General features: G+C 36.3%; 1 protein-coding gene across 3 annotated transcripts in view; it reads right to left on the bottom strand.

Moving 5' to 3' along the window:
• The window catches only part of PPP4R3A (protein phosphatase 4 regulatory subunit 3A), a 67928-nt gene that overhangs the window by 21127 nt on the left and 21232 nt on the right, over nt 1-25569 (bottom strand). For all 3 annotated transcript variants that reach the window (XM_021000357.2, XM_021000354.2, XM_021000355.2), the window contains exons 2-4: nt 16743-16798; nt 5958-6056; nt 863-1480 (exon numbers count right to left, since the gene is read on the bottom strand). In XM_021000357.2, the coding sequence (XP_020856016.1) occupies nt 863-1480; nt 5958-6056; nt 16743-16798 (773 nt within the window). The remainder of the gene's footprint in view (nt 1-862; nt 1481-5957; nt 6057-16742; nt 16799-25569) is intronic.

The raw sequence follows: 25569 nt of genomic DNA, 5'->3' as shown, positions 1-25569 counted from the left end.
AGTACGGATGGTTCATGGAGTATGTGAAAAGGAAAAAGTTTGAAAATTTATGAAGTGGCCAGGTTGTGAAGAGCTTTAAATATCAGTGAAAAGCTTTTATATTTGATCCTGGAGATAACAGGAAGTCATTGAACTTTACTGAGTATTGGAAGGGTGACATAGTCAGACTTACATTTTGGTAGCTAAGTGAGGACAGAGTAGAGTAGGGAGAGACGTGAGACATGGAGATCACAAACAGAAGGCTACTGCAATAGTCCAAGACAAGGTGATGTGGGCCTAACTGGTGGCTGTTTGAGTGGAGAGAAGGGACATAAGTGAGCAAAGCTGCAGAGAAAAGATTTATAAGATTTAGCAACTGCTTGAATCTGAGAAGTGAGCAAGAAAGTAGAGTCAAGATGACACTGAGGTGGTACTCTCAATAGTAGTTCAGAAGAGGGAAAGGATATAGGGCAAAGAGAATGAGTTTTTACTTTGGTCACATTGAGTTTAATATGCTTATAGGACCCAATTCAAAATGTTCAACTAACAGAAAATACAAAGTATTAATAACTTCTGTTCTACCATGATGTGGCACCATTTTAGAAGTATAATCAAACTTAAGGAAATTCAACTATTCCTTAGAAATATTTCAAAATTAGGGTTATAACACTGTCCAAAATGTAAAATATCAAAAGCAAAAGCCAGTTATTTGAAAAATGAAGAACTAATTACAAGAGTTATAATGGAGCTAAATGCTAATTAATAAAAAGCTCCAATGAAATAGGGCATCTTTTCACGTTCTTTTGAAACAACAAATAAATTCTGTCTTGCACCCAATAAAAAGTAGACAAAGTTAACCTATTAAATTCTTGATCTGACTCACCTGCAACATACCAACAATTTCCACTTTATTAAAAAAGATGAATGAGTGAAGTGTTGATAACATATTTTCCTCAAAAACTGAAGGGGTGGGTAGAACCATATCTTGTATATACTGAACTCTGTATGTTTGATGAATTTTCTGCTTTAGCTCAGGATCTGATATTGGAATCACCTCTTTAAATTTGGCTGTTTTTGTAAGAAATTCCCTGTGTTTCCGTGGCTGTGATAGAGAAGGATCATATTCTAGGCAGCCAATTACGTCCATTATACATTCCTCAGAAAACATAACTTCAAAAAGTGCAGTTCGATTCAAGAGGAAGATTCCCTTGATAATTTCATATAAGTGGTGTAGTCCTTCAATATTTTCCAAGTCCTCACACACATGAAAAAGTTCCAAGAGCTTTTTAATATAGCCCTCATTTTCCAGTGCTAGTGCGAGTTTTTCACGACGAAGGGGGGAAGGTAAAGAAGATGCCACAAGTTCAGCAATTTCCTCAAGTCGACTTAATTCACAAGATGGCAATTCCAAACCTGGTGATGACATATCATCAAAACGTTCCTCTTCAGATTCATCCACAAGATCCTGAGTAATATCCACGGAAGGGTCTTTTCCTTGAACCTGTTAAAAAGAAAGAACTCTATCAAGTATTATGTAATTATAGCTAGTGATTTTAGATTATGCTCTATAACAGACCTCAAGAATGATAAAAACACATTCTTAGATTTTTATAAGAGGTATTTCTTATAAAGTAGAAATTAATGACTATAATTTTTCAACTTGCCTCCAAACTAAACAAACATGAAACAATCCCTAATTTTTTTTCCCATTGCACAGTAGAAAGAGAAATCCCATTTAAAATAACTGCAGACATTATAAAATACTTGGGAGTCAAGTACTTGTCAAGACAAACCCAAGGATGACATGAACACAGTACAAAACGCTTTTCACATAGAGAGATCTAAACAACTGGAGAAATATTAACTGCTCATGGGCAGGCCAAGCCAATATAATAAAAAATGACAATTCTACCTAAATTAATTTACTTATTCAGTCAAAGAACTATTTTATATAGCTAGAAAAAAATAACAATTCATATGGAAGAATAAAAGGTCAACAGTATTAAATAAATGAAAAAAATGTAAAAGGAAGGAGGCCTAGCACTAGATTTCAAACTATAATATATAGTGGTAATTATCAAAATCTGGTACTAGCTAAGAAACAGAGTGGTGCATCAGTGAAACAGATTACACAATAGTGTTAAATGAGCGCAGTAATCTAGTATTTGATACAAAACCAAAGATCCCAGCTTTGGGGGCAAGAACTTGCCATTTGGCAAAAACTGCTGAAAAAACTAGAAAGGGGTTTGACAGACATCAGGAATAAACCAACATCTCACAATGTATGCCAAAATAAGGTCAGAATGGGTAAATGATTTAGACATAAAGGGTGATATCACAAGTGAATTAGGGGAGTAAGGAAAAATTTTCCTGTTAGATCTATGGATAAGGTGAAAATCTGTGACCAAACAAGAGAGAGAGGGGGGATCCTGGAAAGTAAGATGGACAATTTCGATTACATGAAATTAAAAAGCTTTTGCAAAAATGAAAACTAATGCAACTAAAATAAGAAGGAAAGTAGGAAACTGGGGGGATGGGGGGTGGGAGGGGAATTTATAGCGAGGTTCTCTGATAAAGGCCTCATTTCTCAAACATACAGAGAACTGCACCAAATTTATAAAAGAATCATGCCCCAATTGATAAGTGGTCAAGGGATATACGAACAGGCAGTTTCCAGAAAAAGAAACCAAAGCTATTAAGTCACATAAAAAATGCTCTAGATCACTACTGGTTAGAGAAATGAAAATGAAAACTCTGACTGCTATAACATGACAGAAAAGGAAAATAATAAATGCTGGAGAAGATGTGGAAAAACAGACACAATAACGCACTACCGGTAGAGTTGGGAAGTGGTCAAATCATTCTGGAGAAGAATTTGGAACTATGTCCAAAGGACTATACAACTGTGCATACCCTGACTCAGCATTACCACTACTAAAATCTATATCCTGAAGAGATGAAAGAAAAAGGGAAAGGACCTACATGCACAAAAATATTTACCGCAGCTATTTTTGTGGTGGCAAAGAAGTGGAAATTGAGGGGATGTCCATCCATTGGGGAATGGCTGAACAAGTTGTAATATATGATTATGATACAATACTATTATACTGTAGAAAATGATGAGGTGGATGGTTTCAGAAAAACCTGGGAAGACTTTGTAATGATCAATTGTGAAAGACTTAGCTATGCTGTTCAAGGCAATGATCCAAAGGACCAGTGATGAAAAACACTATACACCTCCAGAGAAGTGATGAACTTTTGAGCACAGATTGAAACATACTTTTTTCACTTTATTTTTCTTACTTCTCCCCCCTTTTGCAACATGGCTAATATGGAAATGTTTTGTGTGACTCTACATGTATAGCTGGCATGCTGACTACTTCCTCAATGGGGGGGGGGGGGGAGAGACTGGAAGAAGGGAGAGAATTGGAAATTTTATTTTAAAAAAGAATGCTAAAAATAAGTAAATTTTTTTTCTTGTAGTCTACTTTCTTGATACAGAAATCTAATTTACTAAACTATTTTTTCTATGAATTTTTAAATGTTAATTTTCATTGTCCACCATACTCCCTGTACGAAAATACTGTAGATTCTTATCCTTTCTTCACAACTACCCTTCCATTATCCCAGGTAGAAACATCCAAGACTCTTCCTAATCTTCTCTATCCAACTAGTTGTCAAATATTGTTGACCTTTAATATGATTCTAATTAGAGCTACACATGGAATTTTTATTTATATGAATGGCATATCAGATAGGCTACTTTGCAGAAGAGGATATAAAAATATATGAGGATATGGAAACAGCTTTTGTTACTAGTTAGGATGCAGGAGATAGAGAAAATATGCCACCTAATATTCCAAAGGTTGACCATCATTTCTTCCTTAGTCATGGGTGTTAATATATCTATCCCTGGCTTAAACATATGCTTTAATTCTTAACACTCCTAAGAAAATCTCTGAAGTGGACCAACTGAGATATAGCAGGCTCAGTCAAGTGCCAGGAGTTCCACATATCATGCCTGGTAAGTGTACCAGGATTTCCCAGGGGAAACATGAATGACACTTTGAAAATCAACCATAATCAGTCAAGTATTTATTAAGTGCTTATTTTGTGCCAGGCACTGTGCTAAGTCCTGGGGATTCAAAGAAAAGGATGAACAGTTTTCCCTCAAGGAGCTCACATTCTAATAGAGAGAGAGAGAGGTTACATAACTGGAACTGTTGGCACTAATGTTCCCTTTATGGGTATCTTCATTGAGCTCACACCCCATAATCCATATTTCTCTTGTCTTTAGGTCCAACACTACCTCTCCACTGCCTAATTAGTTCTAGAGATAGTTCCTATTCACCACCCCTGAACAGGGCCAACCAGCATACTGATCAAAGAATTGCATCCTGAACACCTAGTTCCCCCATGGCATCTCTCATTCCACTAGGTAAAGTAAAGCTCAGGAATCCTTAATTCCCTTAATAAAATTTCATTGCACGACCACATTATTTAATAGTCCAAGACAGATGCATCCAGAAATCAGCCAGAGAAAAATACAAAATCCAACATAAGTACCTCTGCCTGTCCCACTATTAATTCCAGGAGAGATAAAGATCTGGTTCTTGCCTTTGGTCCATGCTTACTAAGTGATGTGGCCTCTTTGTGCCTCAGTTTCCTAATCTGTGAAATGGGGATTAAAGTACCTATGGTTCTCACTTTGTAAAGCTGTTGTAAGGAACAAATGAGTAAATAAAAGGCTTTGTAGACCTTAAAAGTATATAATCTGGCTCATTCCATTTCACTCTATCCCTCACCTCTCCTAAACCTCCTCTTCATCTTCACTAAGACCTCCAATCCCTCCATGTTTCTTCATTCTTTCTTAGGGCATAATCCCTGCTATGACTTACCTTTTGTCCCCTCTCCAATCCTGCCCCTAGAGTTAGCCATTTTAACTTTATATTGTCTTCTGCCTTTAAGTCTCTCACTCCCTTGTCCTATGACCACTTGTCTCCTACCAAACCACGGTCTTGGATTACTTCAACTGCTATTCACAGCAATGGAAGAAGTTTCACAAGCTGTGTTGACCGGGTACATCATAAATCTATATTATTTCCTATCTGGTTCCCCACAGAAGCTATTTTAAACTTCCTTTTTTCCCCTTCTGTAGGCTCCCACACAGCTCCATACACCCATGAAGACTCTGCCTCTTACTTTACTGAGTAAAATGATACCATTCAACACAAGTTCCCACTTCTCCTATCTCTTCATCTTTCAATCCCTTAACATCACTCACTCCTTCCTCCTAATCCCCACTCTCTGATGAAGAGGGGACCCTCTCTTTTCCAGGGCCTTTTTCTTCTCTCTAGCTTCCTGATGCTAATCTCTCCTGGTTCTCCTTCCATCCATAAGACTACTCCATCTTTTTGTCCTTCACTGGCATTATCACCTCCTCCCAAATGTGGGTGTTCCAAGGTTCTGCCTATGCCTTCCTTTCTCTATACTTGCTCTCTAGGTGATTTCATCAGCTTCTATGGATTTACTTACCATCTCTATACAGATGACACACATATCTATATATAGTTGGTCCCAATCTCTCTCCTCTTTGCTTAATTTCCACATGACCAGTTTCTTAGTAGACATTACAAATCAGATGTCCCAGACATATTTCAAACTACAAATGTCCAAAATGGAAATCATCTCTCTCCCTCAAATCCTATTCTCTTCCAGTCTCCCAGGCTACAACCTTGGTATTAACCTTGATTTCTCACTCTCCCTTGTCCCAAACACACAGCTGCCAAAGTGTTTTTCCCTAAGCTTAAGTGTTGATTCTCACAACTGGATATTTTCAGTGCACACAATTCTCCCCTGGGTTCGCTTAGCTATCTGAATGTTCCTACTCTACTTTCTGCCAACTCCAGTTACTGGAGCTGTACTACTAAACAAAGCAGGAAGGCTGTTTAACAAAAATTGTCCATTTTAAAACTTACCTGACATATTTTTTCCCATATTTCATCACATCCAGCTTTTTCTTGAAAGCTAAGGGCCAAGTCATAATTTTCTGCTTCAGACCACACGATCAAAGTGTCCTTGAAAGATAAAAGAAAGAATATATATTAAGTAATCATCTTCTTGAACAAATAATTAACTGTGATCAGGTTTATCATAAATGACTTTAAACAAATTACAAAATGTACAAAATAAAAGAATGAAGTTAAATGGGTAAAGTTACAGACTAACAACCAAGAATAAGATCATATTCTAGTGCTTAGTGTGTAGACAGATGGCAGTAACTATTTAACACCCTGTACTAAGGTTTTTTTTTTTCAAGCATCTTTGTATCAGATCAATACACCAAATATATTCTTTTCTTCCTGTATCTCCCTGGACTATTAAAAAAAAGCAGCAACTTTCTGGTTTTTACTGACTTCTCTAATTCAAGAGGATAATTCAGCTTTATTAAGAAATGGCTTAAAAGAGTTTAAGTTTAGGTATTCTGAAAAAACAACTTGCAATTGTGTGAGAAAAGTCACTAAACAATGATCTGAGAAGAATTCAGGTATTAAGGCAAGTTCCACATAGAGCAAAATATTCACAGCAGAGTGCCTCCTGATTAGGGGATGGCTGAAACAAATTGTTGGCATAATAGAATATCACTATGCATAAGAAAAGATGAACAACTGATTTGAAGAAACATGGAAAGGCTTGTACATAGCAAAGACAGTAATACCAGAAGAACATATACAATAAAAGCAATATTCCGTTTCCATTATTGCATTTATTATATATGTTCTTCTGGTTTTACTTTTTTTGCTCTACAACAGTTCATACAAGCCTCTGATGTAACTATAATGACATAACACATTCTCTTCTCTTTGTAAGTAGACTAGAGAGGCAGAATGTTATATATGTTGTCATAAAAGGTGGCTCTATGGATAATTTTGTTGGTCTATTTTGCATAATTGTTTTTTTTCTGCTACAAGGGAGAGCTCAGGGAGGGTGAGTATAACAAGAAACAAATGGCTCAGAAACAAGATATCAATATTTTGGTAATGATGGTGACAAGAGAGGTCACAGAGAAGCTCAGGTCTCCCACAAAACCCCAGAAAATATCTGAAAAGGGCTTATCTGAAAATAAAGACAAATAATAAAGAAAAACAGAAGTCCTTCTAGCCAGATGGCCAGAAATAGGCAGAGAATTATGGTGGTGGGGAGTGTCACAAGAGGTATGCCATTACACTTGCAACACACTTCAGTAATGGTGAGAGTCAGTGTATGACCATCTCTGTGTTTGGGTGAGGTGAAGGAGAAGGTCATGGGATGGGTTTAATTCTTCCAGCTCCATTTAGCTGCACATGAATAGGAGTAAAGGAAGAGGATGGTAGGAGTAATCCAGAGCTTGGATATGGCAAGGGATAAGCAGCAACAGAACAAAAGTGTGAGAGTTGGAAATGTAGAGGACAGCGTGGACTTCAACTGATTAAAGAAAGGGTTGAGATTGATTGGAAAGGACAGAAAGTAAAGTCAGAACAAGGATAATACCCTGAAGAAGTACTCTGAACCAAAGAGACTGAAAGCTGCCGTGGTGGGTGGGAATTTAGGAGCGAGGCACAGGAAGAAACTAAATGATAGGTCATAATCAGAGAGAGGTATTCCAGAGCTTTTAAGAAGTAGAACATATGTAAGGTAACTGAGATTTAGGATGTGACCATTCCTGTGTATGGGTCACAACATTTAAGACTATTTAAAAATTAAGAAATTAGAGAGTTTGAGGGAACATCAACACTGACATTGAGCTAACCTAGAATAAGTACTAGAGTTGAGAAGGACAGTAAACAATGAGCCAGATGCTTAACTTCTTAAGGAGAGGGGATGATCTTTGAGTTGGCACATAAGAGTCAACATAATTTTAATTGAGTAGAAAATTTAATCAGTTTCAGAAAATTTAATCAGAAACAATCAGTTTCAAGAGAAGTTGAGTGATGATGGCCAAAGGAGATTCTGAAAGTAATAATGAGGAATAAGGAATATTCTAACTCCAGGAGTTCTTTGTGCATGCATGCAAAATTTGTAAAAAAAAAACCAAAAAAACACTCCACAATCAACATGTGTAGGATCTCTGGGGTATATTTGGTATATCTGCATGCCAACAGGCTTATACCACAGGCCAGCTGCAGCTATAATTATGACAATATGGATAATAGAAAGACTTGCGAACATTGGTGCACAAGAGAATACAATTATGCTATCTACATGCCAATAGGCTTATACCACAGGCCACATTGAGCAGCTTAGGATCAGAAGCAAAACACGATTTGTTACAATGAAGCAAAAGGTTAGAGATACATTTTTTGGTTAGTTTTGTTTTAGCTTACTTTATCTGGTACATTTCTTTGATAAACCACAGTCTAAGTCAGTGTAACAAGGTGGTTACTAACATTCACAAATCAGAATTACAAAAACCAAACAAAACATGATATAAAGGAAGTTCTGTGGTGAAAACTATGATTGGAGAAGATTATCTTGGGAGCTATATGAGGGATGGATTAAAGAGAAAAGCTGTTAAGAGGTCACTGTAATAGCCCAGGAAAGTAGTAGCCAAGACCCTACTCTTAAATATACTACTCTTGTAAGAGCACATCTTCTCTTAAGGAGAGAAGGGAATGGATGCCAGAAACACTGTAGAGATAAACTGACAAAATTTGGAAACTGAATGGATATTGGGGGGGAGGGGCACACGTGCATGCAAGAGTGAAAGAAAGTGAAAAAGAAAAACAAAGTCCTTACAAACAAATATGCATCATCAATCAAACATAAAAAACTCCCAAACTGGACGTGTTCAAAATACTTCTTATTCTGCACCTTGAATCTGTTACCTCTCTGTAGAAAAAGGGCACAGCATGCTTCACCAGACCTCTGGAACATGGTTGGTCACTGTATAAGTCAGGGTTCTTGAATCTTACAAAATGGTTTCTCTCTATAACACTGTTAAATAGGAATTTTCCCCCTGGTTGCTCACTTGTTTCAGTTTATATTCCACTACATTCAAATAACATAATTTGTTTAGCCATTCCCTAATAGATGGACATTCTATTAGTTTCCTGTTCACTACTATAAAAAGAACTGATTTAAATATTTTGGTACCTATGGGTCCTTTTCTTCATTCTTTGAAACCTACAGTAGCCTGAGGTAGCATCAGTAGGTTAAAGTTACACAATTCAATGACCTTTTTAGAATAGTTCCCAACTGATTTCTAGAATCTCTGTATCAATTCAAAGCTCCAGCAACAGTGCATTAGTGTGCCTATTTCCCAAAGCTCTTCAAGATAACTGTCATTCCCTTTTTTTCGTCATCTATGTCCATCTGATGGGCATGAGGCAGAACTTTAAGTGTTACTTTAATCTTCATTTCCTTAATTATTAATATTTGATATGGCTGTAAACACCTTGGATTTTTTCCCTTGGGAACTGCCTGTTCATATCCTTTTAATCTACTGAGGGAATGGCCATTTATCTTACAAATTTAAATCAGTTGCTTATATAGCTTGGATATATGAAACCTTTATCAGAGAAACTTGCTGCAAAGATTTCTCCCAGTTACCTTTTAAATTTAATTGCATTGGTTTTGTGCAAAATCTTTTAAATTTACATAATCAAAATTGTCCGTTTCATCTTTCTGTGATCTCCACACCTCATTTCAAGGTCAGGAGCTCTCTTAACCCATAGATCGAAAAAGTAAGTTTCTTCCTTGCTCCTCTACTGTGTTTGTCACCATTTCTGTCCAAATCATGTATCCATCTTATCTTTGTATACAGTGTGAGATGCTGATCTATACCTATTTTCTGTTAAATTGCTTTCCAGTTTTCCTAGAAGTTTTTTTTAGCTTTATCCCAGTTGCTGAGGTCCTGAGTTCATTGAATACCAAGCTGAGTTTCTTTGCTTCTGAGTATAATATACTTAATCTGTTCTACTGACTGCTCTCATTTTAACCAGTGCCAAATTTTCTGATGATTATTGCTTTGTAGTAGAGTTGGAAATTTGGTACTTCTAGATACTTCCTTACCCACTTTTCCTCCCTTATTATTTCCCTTGAGATTTTTGACCTTATGTTCTTCCAGGTGCACAGAGCTTATCTTATACCAATCCAGTCTGGAGTCACTCAGAACAGATTTTGGATTCAAATTGCCTGCCCAGGAAAGGGGAGGAAATGATGTCTCTCAGAAGAGACAGGATCACATTCTTAACCCCTAGAGCTCTCAGCCAGACCAGAAATAATAGATTGCTTAGGGCAGATCTCCAGAAGAGTGAACAAAAAAAAAACCCCAAATGAGGAATGCCCAAGACACAAACCCAGGAGAGAGTAACTTCAAGCAAAGACTCAAAACACAGCTTTGTCATAAGATCAATTAGAATTCCTATAAGGAATGATGTAAGAATTTTAAAATTGAGCTTAAAATAAATGAAATGAGAATCCTAGACAAAAGAATTGAAAACAAAATGAGAGCTACACAGAAGAGACTTAGAAAACTAACAACTTAGCACAAAAGGTACAAACACTATACAAGTAACAGGTTCTATGAAAATCAGAATGGTCCCCTGGCAGAAGTTAATTGATCCCACTAGACAATAAGAAATATTAAAACAGTCAAAAGATGGAAAAAAAGAAAATGTAAGGCATCTCATATCAAAAGCAACTAGTGAGGAAAACTCATCAAGGAGATGTTATTTAAGCATCACTGGATTACCTAAAAGCCATGAATCCCATCCCACCCCAAATAAAAGAAGAGCCATGAATCCTGTCCCACCCCAAATAAAAAAGCCTGGATATCACATTTCAAGAAATCATTAAAGGAAACTGCCTAGATCTCCTAGAACCAAAGTGCAAAATGAAAACAGAATCTACTGGTCCTCTCCTGAAATAAACCTTAACATGAAAATTCCCAGGAAAACTAAATCACTAAACTAATCACTAAAATCCAGAGGTTCCAGGTAAAAGAAAAAAAAACACCGAAAGTTGACAATACTAAAGAGTTTAAGTACCAAGGAACCACAGTTAGATCATACAAGCTTTAGCAGTTTACAATTAAGAATACCAAGCAAAAACTAAGTTAAAGAAAGAAAAATGGACTTTTAATGAAGGAGGATTTCCAAGCACTCCTGACAAAACAACCACAACTCTGGAGAAATTTTGAAATACAAAAAAGGGAATAAAGAGAAGTATTTAAAAAAGTAAATGCAAAAAAGCAAAAAAGACTTTATAAGAATGAAATGTGTGCATTCTAATGTAAGTGGTAGAAGGGTCCTAGGAGAAATGATAAAAACCATCTCTAAGAACCATGATAGGCCTGGGAGAGATTTTTTTGTTATATTCTGATGATTTTAAAAGGAGAAAGGGAAAAAATGATACCCAAGGAAAGGGGAAGAATGGAGGGAGGAGGCATATAATCAGAGAGAAACAAGTCTATACAAAAAATGAGGAGTAATAGGTGTTACTTGAAGTTTACTTTGAAATGATAGAAGGTAGAGTGAACAGAACCAGAAAAACAATTTTTAATAAAACATTATAAAAACTAACAATTTTGAAAGACTTCACTCAGATCAAACACTGATCACCAGAGGACTGATGATTCTGAATTCTGCCATCTCTTGACAGAGAGGTGATGAACTAAATATGCAAAGTGAGGCATGCATTTCCGGACAAAGTCGATGTGGGAACACATTTTGCTTAACTATATGTACTTATTGAGGGGTTTTGTCTTTTTCCTTCTCTGGGGTAACTTAGGGGGCCATCAGAGGGAGAGAAAAAACGATGCTTAATTCAAAAAAATATAATTTAATTTTAAAAAGTTTAATTCCTAAAACCTAGGGCAAATTTTTTCTTCAGTTTCTTTCATTACTTGCTCTGTATATCAGCTGAGACCTTGGTTATTTCTTATCCTTTGGGCCAGTTTATTACCATTAACACCTTTAGCAATGGTTAGTTACACAACAGAAATAAAAGGAAATAAAACTTAAAAACAATCAATTTTGATCTGTCAGCAAAATGTCTGGGATAAAAATGAGGTTTTTTAAAAGATATCTTAACTATCCATATAATGTTTGGTTCCTGATTCCCCCCACAACTATCAAGAGATACCTTTATCATCTAAGAAAACTGTAAGACCATTATAAAATACTTTAAGCCTTAAGAATCATATTAATATGGAATTAACAACCTCTTTATAGAATAGGCTTTGAGATCTAGGACAGATCTTTGTGTCGGTCAGTTGTTTTAATCATGTAACTCTTCACAACCTCATTTGACGTTTGCTTGACAAAGATACTGGAATGATTTGGCATTTCCTTCTCCAGATCATTTCACAGATGAGGAATTGAGGCAAACAGGGTTAAGTGATCTGCCTAGGGTAACACAGCTAGGAAGTGTCTGAGGTCAGATTTGAACACAGGAAGATGAGTCTTCCTGAATTCAGGCCTGACACTATCCACTGTGCCACCTAAGAGGGAACTTTGAGACCACTTATTTCAACTAATTTTACAGATGAAGAACAGGTCCAAAGAAATGAAGTAATTTGCCAAAGGTTGGGGTGCCATTAGTAGCATACATGGAATAAAAATCCAGATCTCACTCCTAATCCTCCAGTATACCATGCTTCCCCTTATGACATGGAAGTTCTCTTTTGAGAAATCTCCCATGATAAAGTACTGAAATGTGGGCTAAATGCTACTAGTAGGTAGATAAGTAGCTGATTGACAAACTACACACACAGCGATGATAATAAGATTGGAAGGAGGTCACTAGTGGAGTGCCAAAAGGCTGTCTCTGCCTTAAGACCCATCTTATTTAACATTTAAAAAAATAATGCCTTCAATAAAGACACTAGGCAGATGACAAAAAGCTAGGAGGAATGTCAGGCTTAAGTTTTTAAAGTCTGGAATTGGAACAAAAACAAGTTTAAATTCAACAATGATTAAATTTAAAGTAACTAATTATCTTTGAGTAAACAAAATGTATATAATGGAGAAGAACTGGATTTGCAGTGATTTGTGCCACAAAGGTTTAAGGGTTTTAGCTAACCACAAGCTTAACATTAGCTAACAGACATGGCTACTAAAAATGTTACTGTAATATCAGACTATATTAATAAAAACTGTTTGAGAGACAGCAGTATTATTTCTACTGAATTCTGCCAATCAGACCATCTCTTGGAGTATTATTATGCTCAATTCTGAAGGTAACCTGTAAGAAAGACCCTAACAAATTGCAGCACTCAAAGGAGGAGCTTCTGGTTTGATAAGGGCTCTGGAAAAAGAAGAAGGTATTGGGAGTGGAATACGGGGTTAATTTGAATATAAAATGGTTTCAAATCCTTCAAGGGTTATTGCCCGAAGAAGAAGCAGAATAGTCCCATCCTTCAGTTGAACAAAGGACTAGTACAGATAGATAAGTTATAAAAACTAATTTCACTTCAAAACAAGAAAAAACAAAACACATAATAGGGATTACAATGGTCTGCCTTATAAAGAAAGTGAGCTCCCTGTTACAAGCTCCCATGTTCGAGCATAGGCTATCAGGGATCCTGCAGAAGTTAGTACATTATATAGGAAATTAAATTAAAAGGTGTTACTTCCAACTCTGATTCTATTGCTTAGATGAATATTCATAATGAGAAGGTAACTTTCAGAATTATGGGCAAGGGGGAAAAAAGTTCATATGGCAAGGGGTCATAAAAAAGATAACAATATCAATTACATAAGAAATTTAAAAGCTTGTACACAAACAAAAATCAATACAGCTAGAATAAGCTGCTGGTTAGGCAAAATCTTTATATCAAATATCTTTAATAAAGGTTTGATATACAAGATATATGGGGAATTGATACAAATAAACAGCAATGGTTATTTCAATAATTAGGTGGTTAAGGAATCTAAAAGAGACATTTTTGAAAAAAGTAATAACTATCAACAACCATGAAAGAATGCTCCAAACTGCTCACAAGAGAAATACAAATTAAAATAAATGAAGTTTCACGTCAAACTCATAAGATTGACAAAGATGACAAAAGACGAAAATTTCATTTTTGAAGGGGCTGTGGGAAGACAAGCCTACTAATACATTGTTGATGAAGTGGGCAACAAGTCCTATGCTGGTCACTAAACTGCACTTTGACCCAGATATCACTAGTGAATACATATACGCCAAGGAAAAAGAAAAAAAATGTAATGCCATATCTGTATATGTATATGCATATGTATGTTTATAGCAGCACATTTTATGGTAGAGGTTGGAAACTAAGAGTCCATCATTTGGGAAACGGCTGAACAAACCGTAGCATCAGAAGTATAAGGAAAGAGAAGTAAAATAAGAAACGACAATTGACTTTGGACACTTAATGATCCTGGACCCCATCTAATTTCCTCATCTATAAAATTAGAAGGTTGGACTATATGACTGATCAATGAAACAAATAATCTTGAGGCCAGTGGGCTGAGGGTGAAATATATTCCCCTGTCCTCTTACTACTATCACAGTAGACTATAGACATGAAAGTGAGGTTTATGTTCTCAGACATAGCCAAAGTGTTTATTGTTTGTTTGTTTTTTGGGTTAACCATAGTTCTTCATTATAAGGGAAGGTTAAAGGGGTAGGAGAGTAGGCACTGGGGAAGTATCAAAAACATTTATTTAAAATTATGTGGTTATTCACAACTTGTAGCATTAGAAAAGGTCTAACCTCAAAGATGATCACATTTCTGGGATTTAAGGGTCTACTTTTATGAATTCACCAAAATAGGTAGCAGCTAATGTGGGTTGGTTTTAGAATTAAAATCTGCTGGTTGAAAAATTTTAACCTCAATAATATTTTTTGAACCACATTAATGACAAAATACTAATACTGTGTTTTCACAGGTATGATCACAAAATTACTGAGAATCACAGAACATAAACTGAGAGGATATGCACCATGTTTTGTTCACTTTGTAACCCCAGCAAAACAAAGCACGAACCCTTGTACCTTTTTTGCTAGAAATTAATTCTATAATGAACAATTCTGTCAGTTTAAACTATTGCCAACATCTTGGAATGTGGCAAAAATAAATGGCTTTTAAAGTAGGAAACAAATGGCATTTCTAGAGGACAGGAAGACATGCACTTTATTTTAGAAAGTTAAATTTTAGATGGAATTTATCAAACCATAATCACTACTTATATATTTCTATTCAATTCAACGTAAGCCATTAAAGATTAGAAAATGAGCTAGCAAAGGATATGACAAGGGCTGATATGCAGAGTCCAGCCCTCAGGAAGCTATGCCTCAGTGTATACACAAAGTGTATACAAAATCGTTTGAGGGAAAAAATTTTTAAATTACAATGAGTACATACAATTTCCTTGCTTATAAACTTAGGTAAGTTATTTATGAGATATCTGGTAGTGTCATATAATGTAATCAAAGAATCTCACACTTCAAAGAGACCTCCCTCCCAGGACAGATCTGTTTGAAAACTTCTGATAATGAACTCACTAAGGCATCCCACCCTACTTTAGGTGAGCTATGATTTTTAAGTTTTACCTTAGACAGCAGAAAATAGCCTCTCTACAACTCTTACTACTAGTTGAGCCAAATAAAACATATCTAATTCCTTGTCCTCACTGGAAGTCTTCAGGCAAAGATTTTAAGACTATCTGTTGGGAATATTGTAGAGGGGATTTGGGGGTGAACTGTGTATTAAGACTAGATAGTCTTCTTTGGGGCTCTTCCAACTGAGGTCCTGACTACTGAGAGAAGCTCATTTAACTACCCAAAGAAAAAAATTACTTTGGCAAGCATTCATGCTGAAGGATCAAAGATACCACCATCCAACTAAAAACTTGTGAGTTGCAATACCACCTTTTCTATTGCCTTGTTGCATAATGTCAACAAGTCATGATCAGTAAGCCTCAATTCCACATTTAAAACATTAATACTACCAACAAGTTTTCACAAGGTTGTTTTGATTCAATTGAAACATTTCATCAATTCCTGCTACATGCTAGTTGTCAGGAATAAAGATAAAAAGTACAAGAGTCCTTGCCCACAAAGGGCTTACAATCTAATGGGAGAGCGGGGGAGATGAGGGAAGATACAACAGATACGTGAATATGTTTAAGAAAATTACTATGTGTCAGATCCAAAAGACAGATTCAAAGTCTTTTAAGAAAATAGTAAGAATATCACTTTCAGTTGGGAGAAATTCAAGGAAGGCATCATGAAGGATATGGCAGTGAGCCTTAAAGGAAAAGATATACTTCAATAGTCTGAGACAAGAAGAGATTGTGGGTTCCAGTTATGAGAGACAGCTTGCAAGAATGCATTGAGGTAGGAGAAATAAGGACATCAGCCAGAATGTAGACTGCATGAGAGTAAGCAATATAAAATAAGAAAGGGAGGGTGGCATTCTATGAAGAATGAAAAAAAGGACTGTTAACATCTTTGGAAAATGAATTAAGGTGAATAAATAATAAACCTTAGAAAGTCTTCCTCCCAGTCAGATAGTGTCTATACTATCATCTGTTTTACATTTTAATTCCTAAAAGGGCACAGATTTGATGAATCATGCTATCTACCGATTAATAGAGGTGACAAATTCTTTCCATATCAGGATTTAGAAAGCATAATTGTGTAGCTGTCCATTATGAGACTTTCAGTAAAGGTAAGGCAATGATATTTACCTTCTACTTATTTCATGGCAACTAATTCATGTTAAGATAAGAAAGAAAATGAATTTCAAATATTACCTGCTGCTTCTGGTATGCAGTGTTAGGATTAATTTTGGACTCCAAAAGTAGAGAACCTAGAGTAGAAGAAAAAGTAAAAATTAATACATTTACATTTTCTTCAATTGTTATAATTTTAAATAGTCACCATAAGCTGATCATACTTCATAATTTACATTCGATTTTTAAAATTTACATAAAACACAAAAATCAGAAGAAATTAGCTAAATACCTACTTTAAGAGATTTTACACGATTAAATGTCAATGTGTGACCTTAAAAATGCATATTCTTGAACGTTCTTTTTAAAATGACTATTGGGGGCAGCTAGGTGGTGCAGTGGTTTGAACTCCAGCCTTAGAGTCAGGAGGACCCAAGTTCAAATCTGACCTTAGACACTTGACACTTACTAGCTGTGTGACCCGGGGCAAGTCACTTAACCCCAATTACCTCACCAAAAACAAAATTAAAAAAAAAAAGATTCATGTTCAGGCTCTAAAACAAACTATGCAGACATGGCCAAGTCTACCTATGTTCTCTGTGCCTCTTTCCTCTTCTGAAAAATAGAAATAATACTTGTTACCTACTTAATATGGCTGGTAAGAGAAAGAAAGGTATTTTGTAAATGCATTTTTCATGAATTATGATAATGCATTATACTTTACAAAAGCAGAGAAAATATAAACTGGACTAAAATCTAAAAGGCTCCAAGCACATAATTTAACACGGTATAAGCAACAGAAAACCTTATTCTAGAACATGATTTAGCCAATGATAACAGGAATTGGTTTTGGCTCTCTAAAGCCTTGAAGCAGTAACTGCTATTAAAAAAAAAAAAAAGATCATCGATATTAAGTTAATTTTACTTCTCAATTTCCCTACTACCATAACAGTGGGGAGGGGGAGAGGAGAGAGAACCACATTTAGGCAACAACTGCCTGGTAGGAGAGGAGTGAAGTATATTTTACACCATATCCTAAGACTACCAAAATACATAAAGCCTAGAACTTAAGACAATGAATAAAGTACAAAAGACTTGGTCACAGTTAGGTAGACAGGTTTCCACTGCAGCTGCCTCTAATTTTCTCACCTTACTCTAAAAAAGTACAGATTAGTCTAAAGAAAGATACCACAGATTTGGAACAGCAAAGGAAAGGAACAGATCTCCTGTTATTAACTGCTTCCCTTTTATGTTCAGACCCTCAGAAGGGATTAGATTTGCTCTTAGTATCTCAGGTACCAAGAATACTACAGAATACTATTCAATGGACAAGTATTAAGTGTCTACTATTTGGAAGGCACCATGCTACAAGATGAATATATGAAGTTGAAAGCCTATAGCCTACTAAGACAGAGAAATCCATAGTAAGTATAAGACGATACTATGAGTGGGTGCAAAGAGAGAGCCAAAATGTGCTAGAAAAACCTGGAAGAGGAAGAAAACATTTTCAAATAGACGGAATCAGAAAAGGCTTTGGAGTAGAACTTGAATCTTGAAGGAAAGAACGCTTTTTTGACAGGTAGAGATGAGTTTTTTCATTCCAGGAACAGGAGAGCAAACTGCAAAATGGAGGGTAACCTGGCTGTTGACTGGGTATGTACATCAACCCACTTCTAACCCTGTAACTAGCCAACCCCCAGTTTAAACTTCATCTTAACCAGCTGTATTTCTCTAGCCCTTAACTAGGACACCAAGTCCCAGCCAGTATCTTGCCATATGCCCTATACCACAATCTCTTCCGCCACTCCCATCCCTTTCTCGCATCTTTTTCAGTAAATAATCAATCAACATTACCATTGCAAGGATGCAACTCTTCAACTGCTCTAAGGCTCCACTCAGAATCACTGTGATTCTGGGTCTTTAGGCTACAAAAACTGAGCTTTCTTTCCTGGACTCTATGCCCAGCTCCCTCATACCATACCAGCCCTCTCAGTTCTATCCCAATTTATTCTTTCCTTTCATCGTGTCCTCTGGAACCAAGTTTCTGTTAATAAACTACCTGTCATATTATGCCTCTTCCCCTCACATTCCGTACACCTCTGAAGTCATGAAAATCTGGCTCCATCTATCAGATTGCAACCCTGGCCACCCTCTCTAGTACTGGATGTCATCACCCACACTCCCAAAAGGCTAAAAGAGAATGGGGAGTAGACATGCTTCTTACTCCTCACTGCCACTCCCAGCAACTCTCCTCTACCACAGTCATTCAGCAATCTCACCTCCTTTAAAAAAAAAATTCTTTCACTCTACTGTCATCAGCTCAAGGTAGCAACCAATTTCTCTCCTCCCTTGAACATCCAAATCAGAAAAGGTTTGCCTTTACTGGTTGCTTCCATTTCATCACTTTTAACTAACTTTTCAACCCATTAAACTGTGGATTTTAAACTGAAGCTGTCTGAAACTGCTTTCCAAGGTTAAAGAAAGACAGAATTTGGGATTAGAAACCTCAGTAACCATCTAGTTCAACATTTACCCCACTATATTTAACAAGTGGTCATTCAGGCTCTTGCTTGAAGACCTCTGGTGAAAAGGAAACCTGTTATTTCCCAAGGCAGTCCATTCCATTTTTGGACAGCCATAATATTATGTTATGCAAAGTCCCCCCCTCCATAACTAATCAAACATAAGTTTTCAAAGGAAGAAATCCAAACTATCAATCACCACATGAAATAATGCTCTGAAATCACTAAAAATTAAGAGAAATATAAATCAAGCAAGTCTAATACACCACCTCACAATGATTAGATTGGCAAAGTTGACCAAAAAAGGGAAAATAAAAGATGTGGGAGGGACAAGTAAGACTGGTACATTAATATACTGCTGGTAGAAGCTGTGAACTGATCCACTCATTACGGAAAGAAATTTGGAACTATGCTCCTCAAATAATTAAACCATGGATATACACTCTGACTTAATGATAGTGATACTAGCTCTATGCCCCAAAGAGATCAAAGAAAAGGACCCATATTTATAAAAATATTTACAACAGCTCTTTTATGGTGGTATAGAATTGAAACAGGGAGGCTCATCAATAGGGGAATGTCTGAACACATTATGGTATATATGACTAGGATGGAATACTATTGTGCTGTAAGACATGATGAAGGGGATGGTTTCAGAGAAACCTGGGAAAATCTGTATGAAGTGATGCAAAGTGAACAAAAACAGAACAATTTATATTTAACAATATTGTAAATATCAACAACTTTGAAAGACTTAGGAACTCTGATCAGTAAAGATCAGTAAAGGAACTCTGATCAACTACAGTTCCAAAGAAGTCAAGATGAAACATGCTACCTACCACCTCCAGATAGAGATGATGGATTTAGAGTGCAGATTGAGGCACACATATATGTATGTATAGATATATGTATATACATGTGAATATGTGTTATGGATGTGGCTAATGCAAAAAATTGTTTTGCTTGACTAATGTTCTTAAGGGGTTTTGTTTTTCTTGCTTTCTCGGGGGGGAGGGAGAAGCAAAAGGGAGAGAAACTGAACTGAAAATAAAATATATTTTTAAAAAACTTCAAAACAATAATTGGGTTTTTTGGGGGAGGCAGGGGTGTTAATCAAATCCTAAATTTGCCTCACCAATGATCTCTTTACTGCTAAGTCAAATAACTCTTCCCTCACAATCCCCAGCATTCTGACACTGCTAACAAGTACTCTGGATTCTCTCCTCTTTCTAGGTTTTCATGAAAAGTACACTCTTTCCACTTGCTTCCTACTTGACTGATTCTTCTCAATATCCTTTGTCTTCTAAAATACTCTACTGGGTTCCTTTCCTAGTCTCTATCTATACTCTTCTCTTGGTAATTCTACTAGCTTCTATGTATTTAACAATTATGTCTATAAAAGATTCCTAAATCTGTACCTCTGACCCTCTTCTCCCCTGACTCCAGTTTTATATATTTCAACCACCTGCTGAACACTTTCCCCCTAAACCTGCCCCACTCCCGATTTCACTATTTTTGTTGAGGGTACCATTATTCTACCAGGCACCCAGAATGGAGGAGACCAAAGTCATCCTTCAATCTTTATCCCTCAAATCCTATCATTTGCAAATTATTTTCTATTCTACCCTATGAACGAGACATCTCCCTCACTGCAGGTGGTGGCACAGTAAATAGATCAATAAACTTGGAATTAGGGAAGACTCGAGTCTAAAGCTGTCCTCAGACACTTAATAGTTGTGTGACCCCTAGGTAAGTCACTTAACCTCCGTTTGCCTGAGTTTCCCAAAACGTAAAATGAGGGTAATAATAACACCTACTTTGCAAAGTTGTTGTGAGGATCAAATGAGATATTTGTAAAAAGTACTCAATGCTGTGCCTGGCACATAGTAGGCATTATATGAATGCTTCATCCTTTCCCTTCCCCTTCCCTTTCACTCTTATGGTCAACAACCTGGCCCATGGCCTCACTATCTTTTGCCTGGATTATTACAATAGTCTCCTAATTGGCTTTCCTGCATTCAGTATTTCCCTTCTAAATTCCATTCTACACATAGATAATATTGCTATGCTTAAAAGACAGGTCTAACCATATCATTCCCCTGTTTCAAGAAAGCTACCAAGGTTTCTCACAGACGTTAGGGATAGAATCAAACTTTTTGGGCATTTAAAGCCCCTCGCAATCTGGCTCCAATTTATCTCTTAGGATTGATTATACATCATGTCCATCCCCAACAAATTAGCTTGCTTCTATTTAAATGCCTTTTGCACATGCTATCCCTCCTCATGTATAAAATCCCCTCTCCTTATCTCTGACTGTCGGTCCCCCTAGCTCCCTTTCAAGATTAAACTCAACAGTCACTTCTCTCAAGAGGCCTTTGCTTACTCTGTTTTTGCTTCCTCTTTCATAGTATAATAATTTTGTAAATAACTTGTATTTACTAATCTGAATCCACTAAATAGAATGTAAGCTACTTAAGAGAAGGGACTGTCTCATTTTCGTATCTGTATCTAAACTCAACAGTCACTTCTCTCAAGAGGCCTTTGCTTACTCTGTTTTTGCTTCCTCTTTCATAGTATAATAATTTTGTAAATAACTTGTATTTACTAATCTGAATCCACTAAATAGAATGTAAGCTACTTAAGAGCAGGGACTGTCTCATTTTCATATCTGTATCCCCAGTACCTAGCACAATGCTTAATAAGTGTTTGGGAACAGATTGACATCACGCAGAGTTCTGGTAACTGCCAGTGATCTTATTTTCACGAAGGAGATCAATAAAGACTACACAAAACTTAAAAATATTCTCTATACCAACATTCTCCTGGTTTAAAAGTGATAATTTATTTTCTGAATGCAATCAAAGAAACACTAACAATAAAGTTTGACATATTTATTAAAACACTAATAAAAACTAGCTTAGGTATTTAAAAAACAAAGTTAGAGAATATTAATTTCTCTTATTTTTTTTCCTAATGAACTGAAGAACAGGATTTTCTTTCCCTTTTAGCTGAAATATACTACCTAAACCTAGTTTCTTAAAGGGGGTGGGAGGAGTGTCAAAACAAATGGAATTGGCACTGAATGTTTAAATGTTTATAGCTGGGATAATTTCTATTAACACTTAGAATTTCCCCTGGGCTCAGTGCAAATTAATCTCTGAATACAGAAAAATTTTTAATTAGTTATAAGGTACAACTGTATAGGGCAGGAGATCAATTTCAACAGAAGGACTCAACAAGTTTGTAAGACTACAGGTTAAGTCACTAGCACAGCACACTGAAAATTGCAGAGGCATTTGAAAAATGATCAAAGGCCAGAAGAACGATTTTCCCTTGAAATCAAAATATTCTCAACACCACAAGATTAGCAAACACAAACTGTTTTATAAAATTAAATGTACAGTTTATCAGTCTTGAAGTCGTTTCACTATACTAAAATTAAAATTCTGTCACCCTTGATTCAGAATAGGAGAAAAAGTACCTCATCAGATTTTAAAACAAACAAACTTGGCTGGCTTAATAACTGACTATAACCTAAGTTTAAAACTGAAATTATATGACATCTATAAAATCAAATGAAGTTCTAGGTGATGGATTATAATAAGTTTCCACAAAGAGTACTATTAGAACAGAGACTGCAAAATTTTCCTTTTCAATTTCTCTATGCCAGCATTCTAATCCCCACCAAACACATATTAAGCACTAAGCCTGAGAAAAGACCATTTAATCTAACCTTTTTATTTTACAGACAAGGAAACTGAGGCCCAAAGGGGTAGGTAATTTGTCCAAGGTCACACAGATGATGAAAGGCAGGATTTGAATCCAGGTCATCCTACTCCAAAGCCAATGCCCTTTTTATTATAATTCAATGTCCCTGTGTCACTTTCCATTCCAAATGCTACCCAATCAAGTCAATCTCTCATCACCACTTTTTTGACTTTCCTAGTTAGGTCCCCTAGTTTCCCATCTATCATTACATAGCAGTCAAAGTAATCTTCCTAATATAAAGGTATGACCGGTTCATTCCCCTGCTCAAAAGACTTTAGTGGCTCTCCAGTGCCACTGAATATAATACCAACACCTAAACCTGTCATTCAAGGCCCTCCAAAATCTGGCTTCTACCTACCTTTTCAGCCATATCAGATATTTCCTCCTTTTTGTGCATACACTTTAAGTGCTATTTTCTGATCTTGTTTATGCCTTCTTCTGTCATGGTGACTTCACTAATGCCCTCTCAATACCTGGAATGGGGGGCCATCTCCAGTTGTCCTGATCTGTATCTTGTCACTGGACCCAGATGGCTCCAGAGAAAAAAGTGAGGACAGTGACTTTGCACAGCCCTCCTTCACTTAAATCCAATTCAAGCAAGTCATGGCATCACCTTCCTGATGTTATGGTCCTCCAAGAATGAAGAACAACCTGGAATGAACTCCTCCCCATCCATCTTTGTCTACTGACATTCTTTTCTTCCTCCGGATAGCTCAGGTACAACCTGAGCTCTACTGCATCCCTGGTCGTCCAGCTGGAAGTGAGCCCCTCTCCATCTTGAATTTTTCAATCTATATTCTATTTGACCTCTTCTATGTGCTTAAGAAGTACAATAATTTTCCTAAAGCACAAAGCTGATCAAATCACTTACCCTACCCAGAAACTTCAGTACATTTGTAGGATGAAACATTAAATTTCCCAGTTTGGCACTTAAAGCCATTCACAAACTCCAACCCACCTTTCTAGGCTTACTTCCTCATTACCACTCTTCAGGCATTCTGTGTTCCAGCCAAATCTGTTCATTTATTTTCCCCAGAATCTGGCATTTCACCTTCCATCTCCACGCTTTCACAAAGTTGTTCTCTATCTCTGGAATGCACTACTTCTTCAACTTTGCCTCTTAGAATCCACAGATCTCTTCAAGAGTCATCTCAAGTGCTACATTATAGGGGAGCCTTTCCTTATTTCTCTAGTTGCTAATACTACATTTATAATTGTGAATTCAGAGTGCTAATAGTGAAGGATACATCCCAATACTCAGAAGACAAGGAGTGGGCATATATTTTTAGATAGTCTTTTTGAGGACTTGTTTTTCTTTACTTATGTTGCAAGTGAATTCTGAGGGGGCAGCACAACTCATTGGGATGTAACAGGTATAATACAGGTATTTATCAGTTAAAACACTTAAAATGAAAAAAAAAATCATATATGTTCACACCTACACCCACACCCACACACCCCTACCTGTTTATACACCATATTCCTCCAATAAAAAGAATTTAAGATCCTTGAGGACAGGGACTATGATTATTTGCTCACATCTTATCCCATTAGACTACAAGCACCTTTAGATGGAGGCCTGAATGACTACGTACCCCTTGCACACAGTACATTTAAGTAATGTTTGCTGATCTAAATGAAACTCATGTCAAATGATCTAGAACAGGTCTTTTTCAGAAAAAAACTTTACCAATCCAAAATATTCTATTCTTTACAAATTCTCTTACCATATATGTTCTAGACATCAATTTTTTGCTGTTCCTTGAAAGAGCATCTATCTTAAAGTTCACTGCTTTAACTTTAACCCATTCTAAATAATCTATATAGAAAAAGATGCTCTTGATCCTAACATGTGCAAATTAAATTTGCTAAAAAAAAAAAAAGAATAATTAGTTTCTCAAAGATTTGTCACGTATCTAAGATTGGTAATGTAATTGATGCTATTGAGGATACAGACATATAAACATTCCCTAATTTACAAATTCTTAATAATATTGCCTCCCCATTTCAAAGCTATTTCTCTCTTGTCTGCCCTCAACTTGTATTAAACATGGGGAAAAGATGATCCAAAGTCTTTTTCTAATTACCAAGAGGACAAACATATATCATGTTCTCCCTATTCTGCATCTTTTGATGCTCACATAAGTGAAAGTCTTAGTCAAGTACTCTTTTTTTTCTTCTTCCAGATACACTTGTTTTCTCTTCTTCCTCTACAATTTCTGCTCAGGTGCTTTGGGATTGTCCCCTACGTTCCAAACAACTAATTATCATGAGGAAGTACAGAACTGTGTACTAGTCTTGGTGTCAGGAAGACATGGGTTCAAATCCAGGTTCTGATGATTACTAGTTAGGTGACCATCGGCAAGTCATTCAATTTCTCTAAATTTCAGTTTGCTCATTTATGAGACAAGAGTTTTTGGACCTAATGAGCTCTAAGATCCCTTTCAGCTCTAAATCTATGATCGTGGCTATTTATGGTACTAGTAATACAAGAACAGGAAAGTCTTAAATTTCTAAATAAGACATGATAAACCAGTATTAATTTTTAAAAGCCCTGAAAGTCTACAGATACCCATTCAGACTCTACAAAACTCTAGCTAGCTCTTCATTTTATTAAA

Source organism: Phascolarctos cinereus, unplaced genomic scaffold (genome assembly GCF_003287225.1).
Source record: "Phascolarctos cinereus isolate Bilbo 61053 unplaced genomic scaffold, phaCin_HiC Scaffold_3;HRSCAF=262, whole genome shotgun sequence".
NCBI lineage: Eukaryota > Metazoa > Chordata > Mammalia > Diprotodontia > Phascolarctidae > Phascolarctos > Phascolarctos cinereus.
Note: the sequence above shows the minus strand (reverse complement) of the source record. Positions and strands in the feature narration are given on the sequence as shown.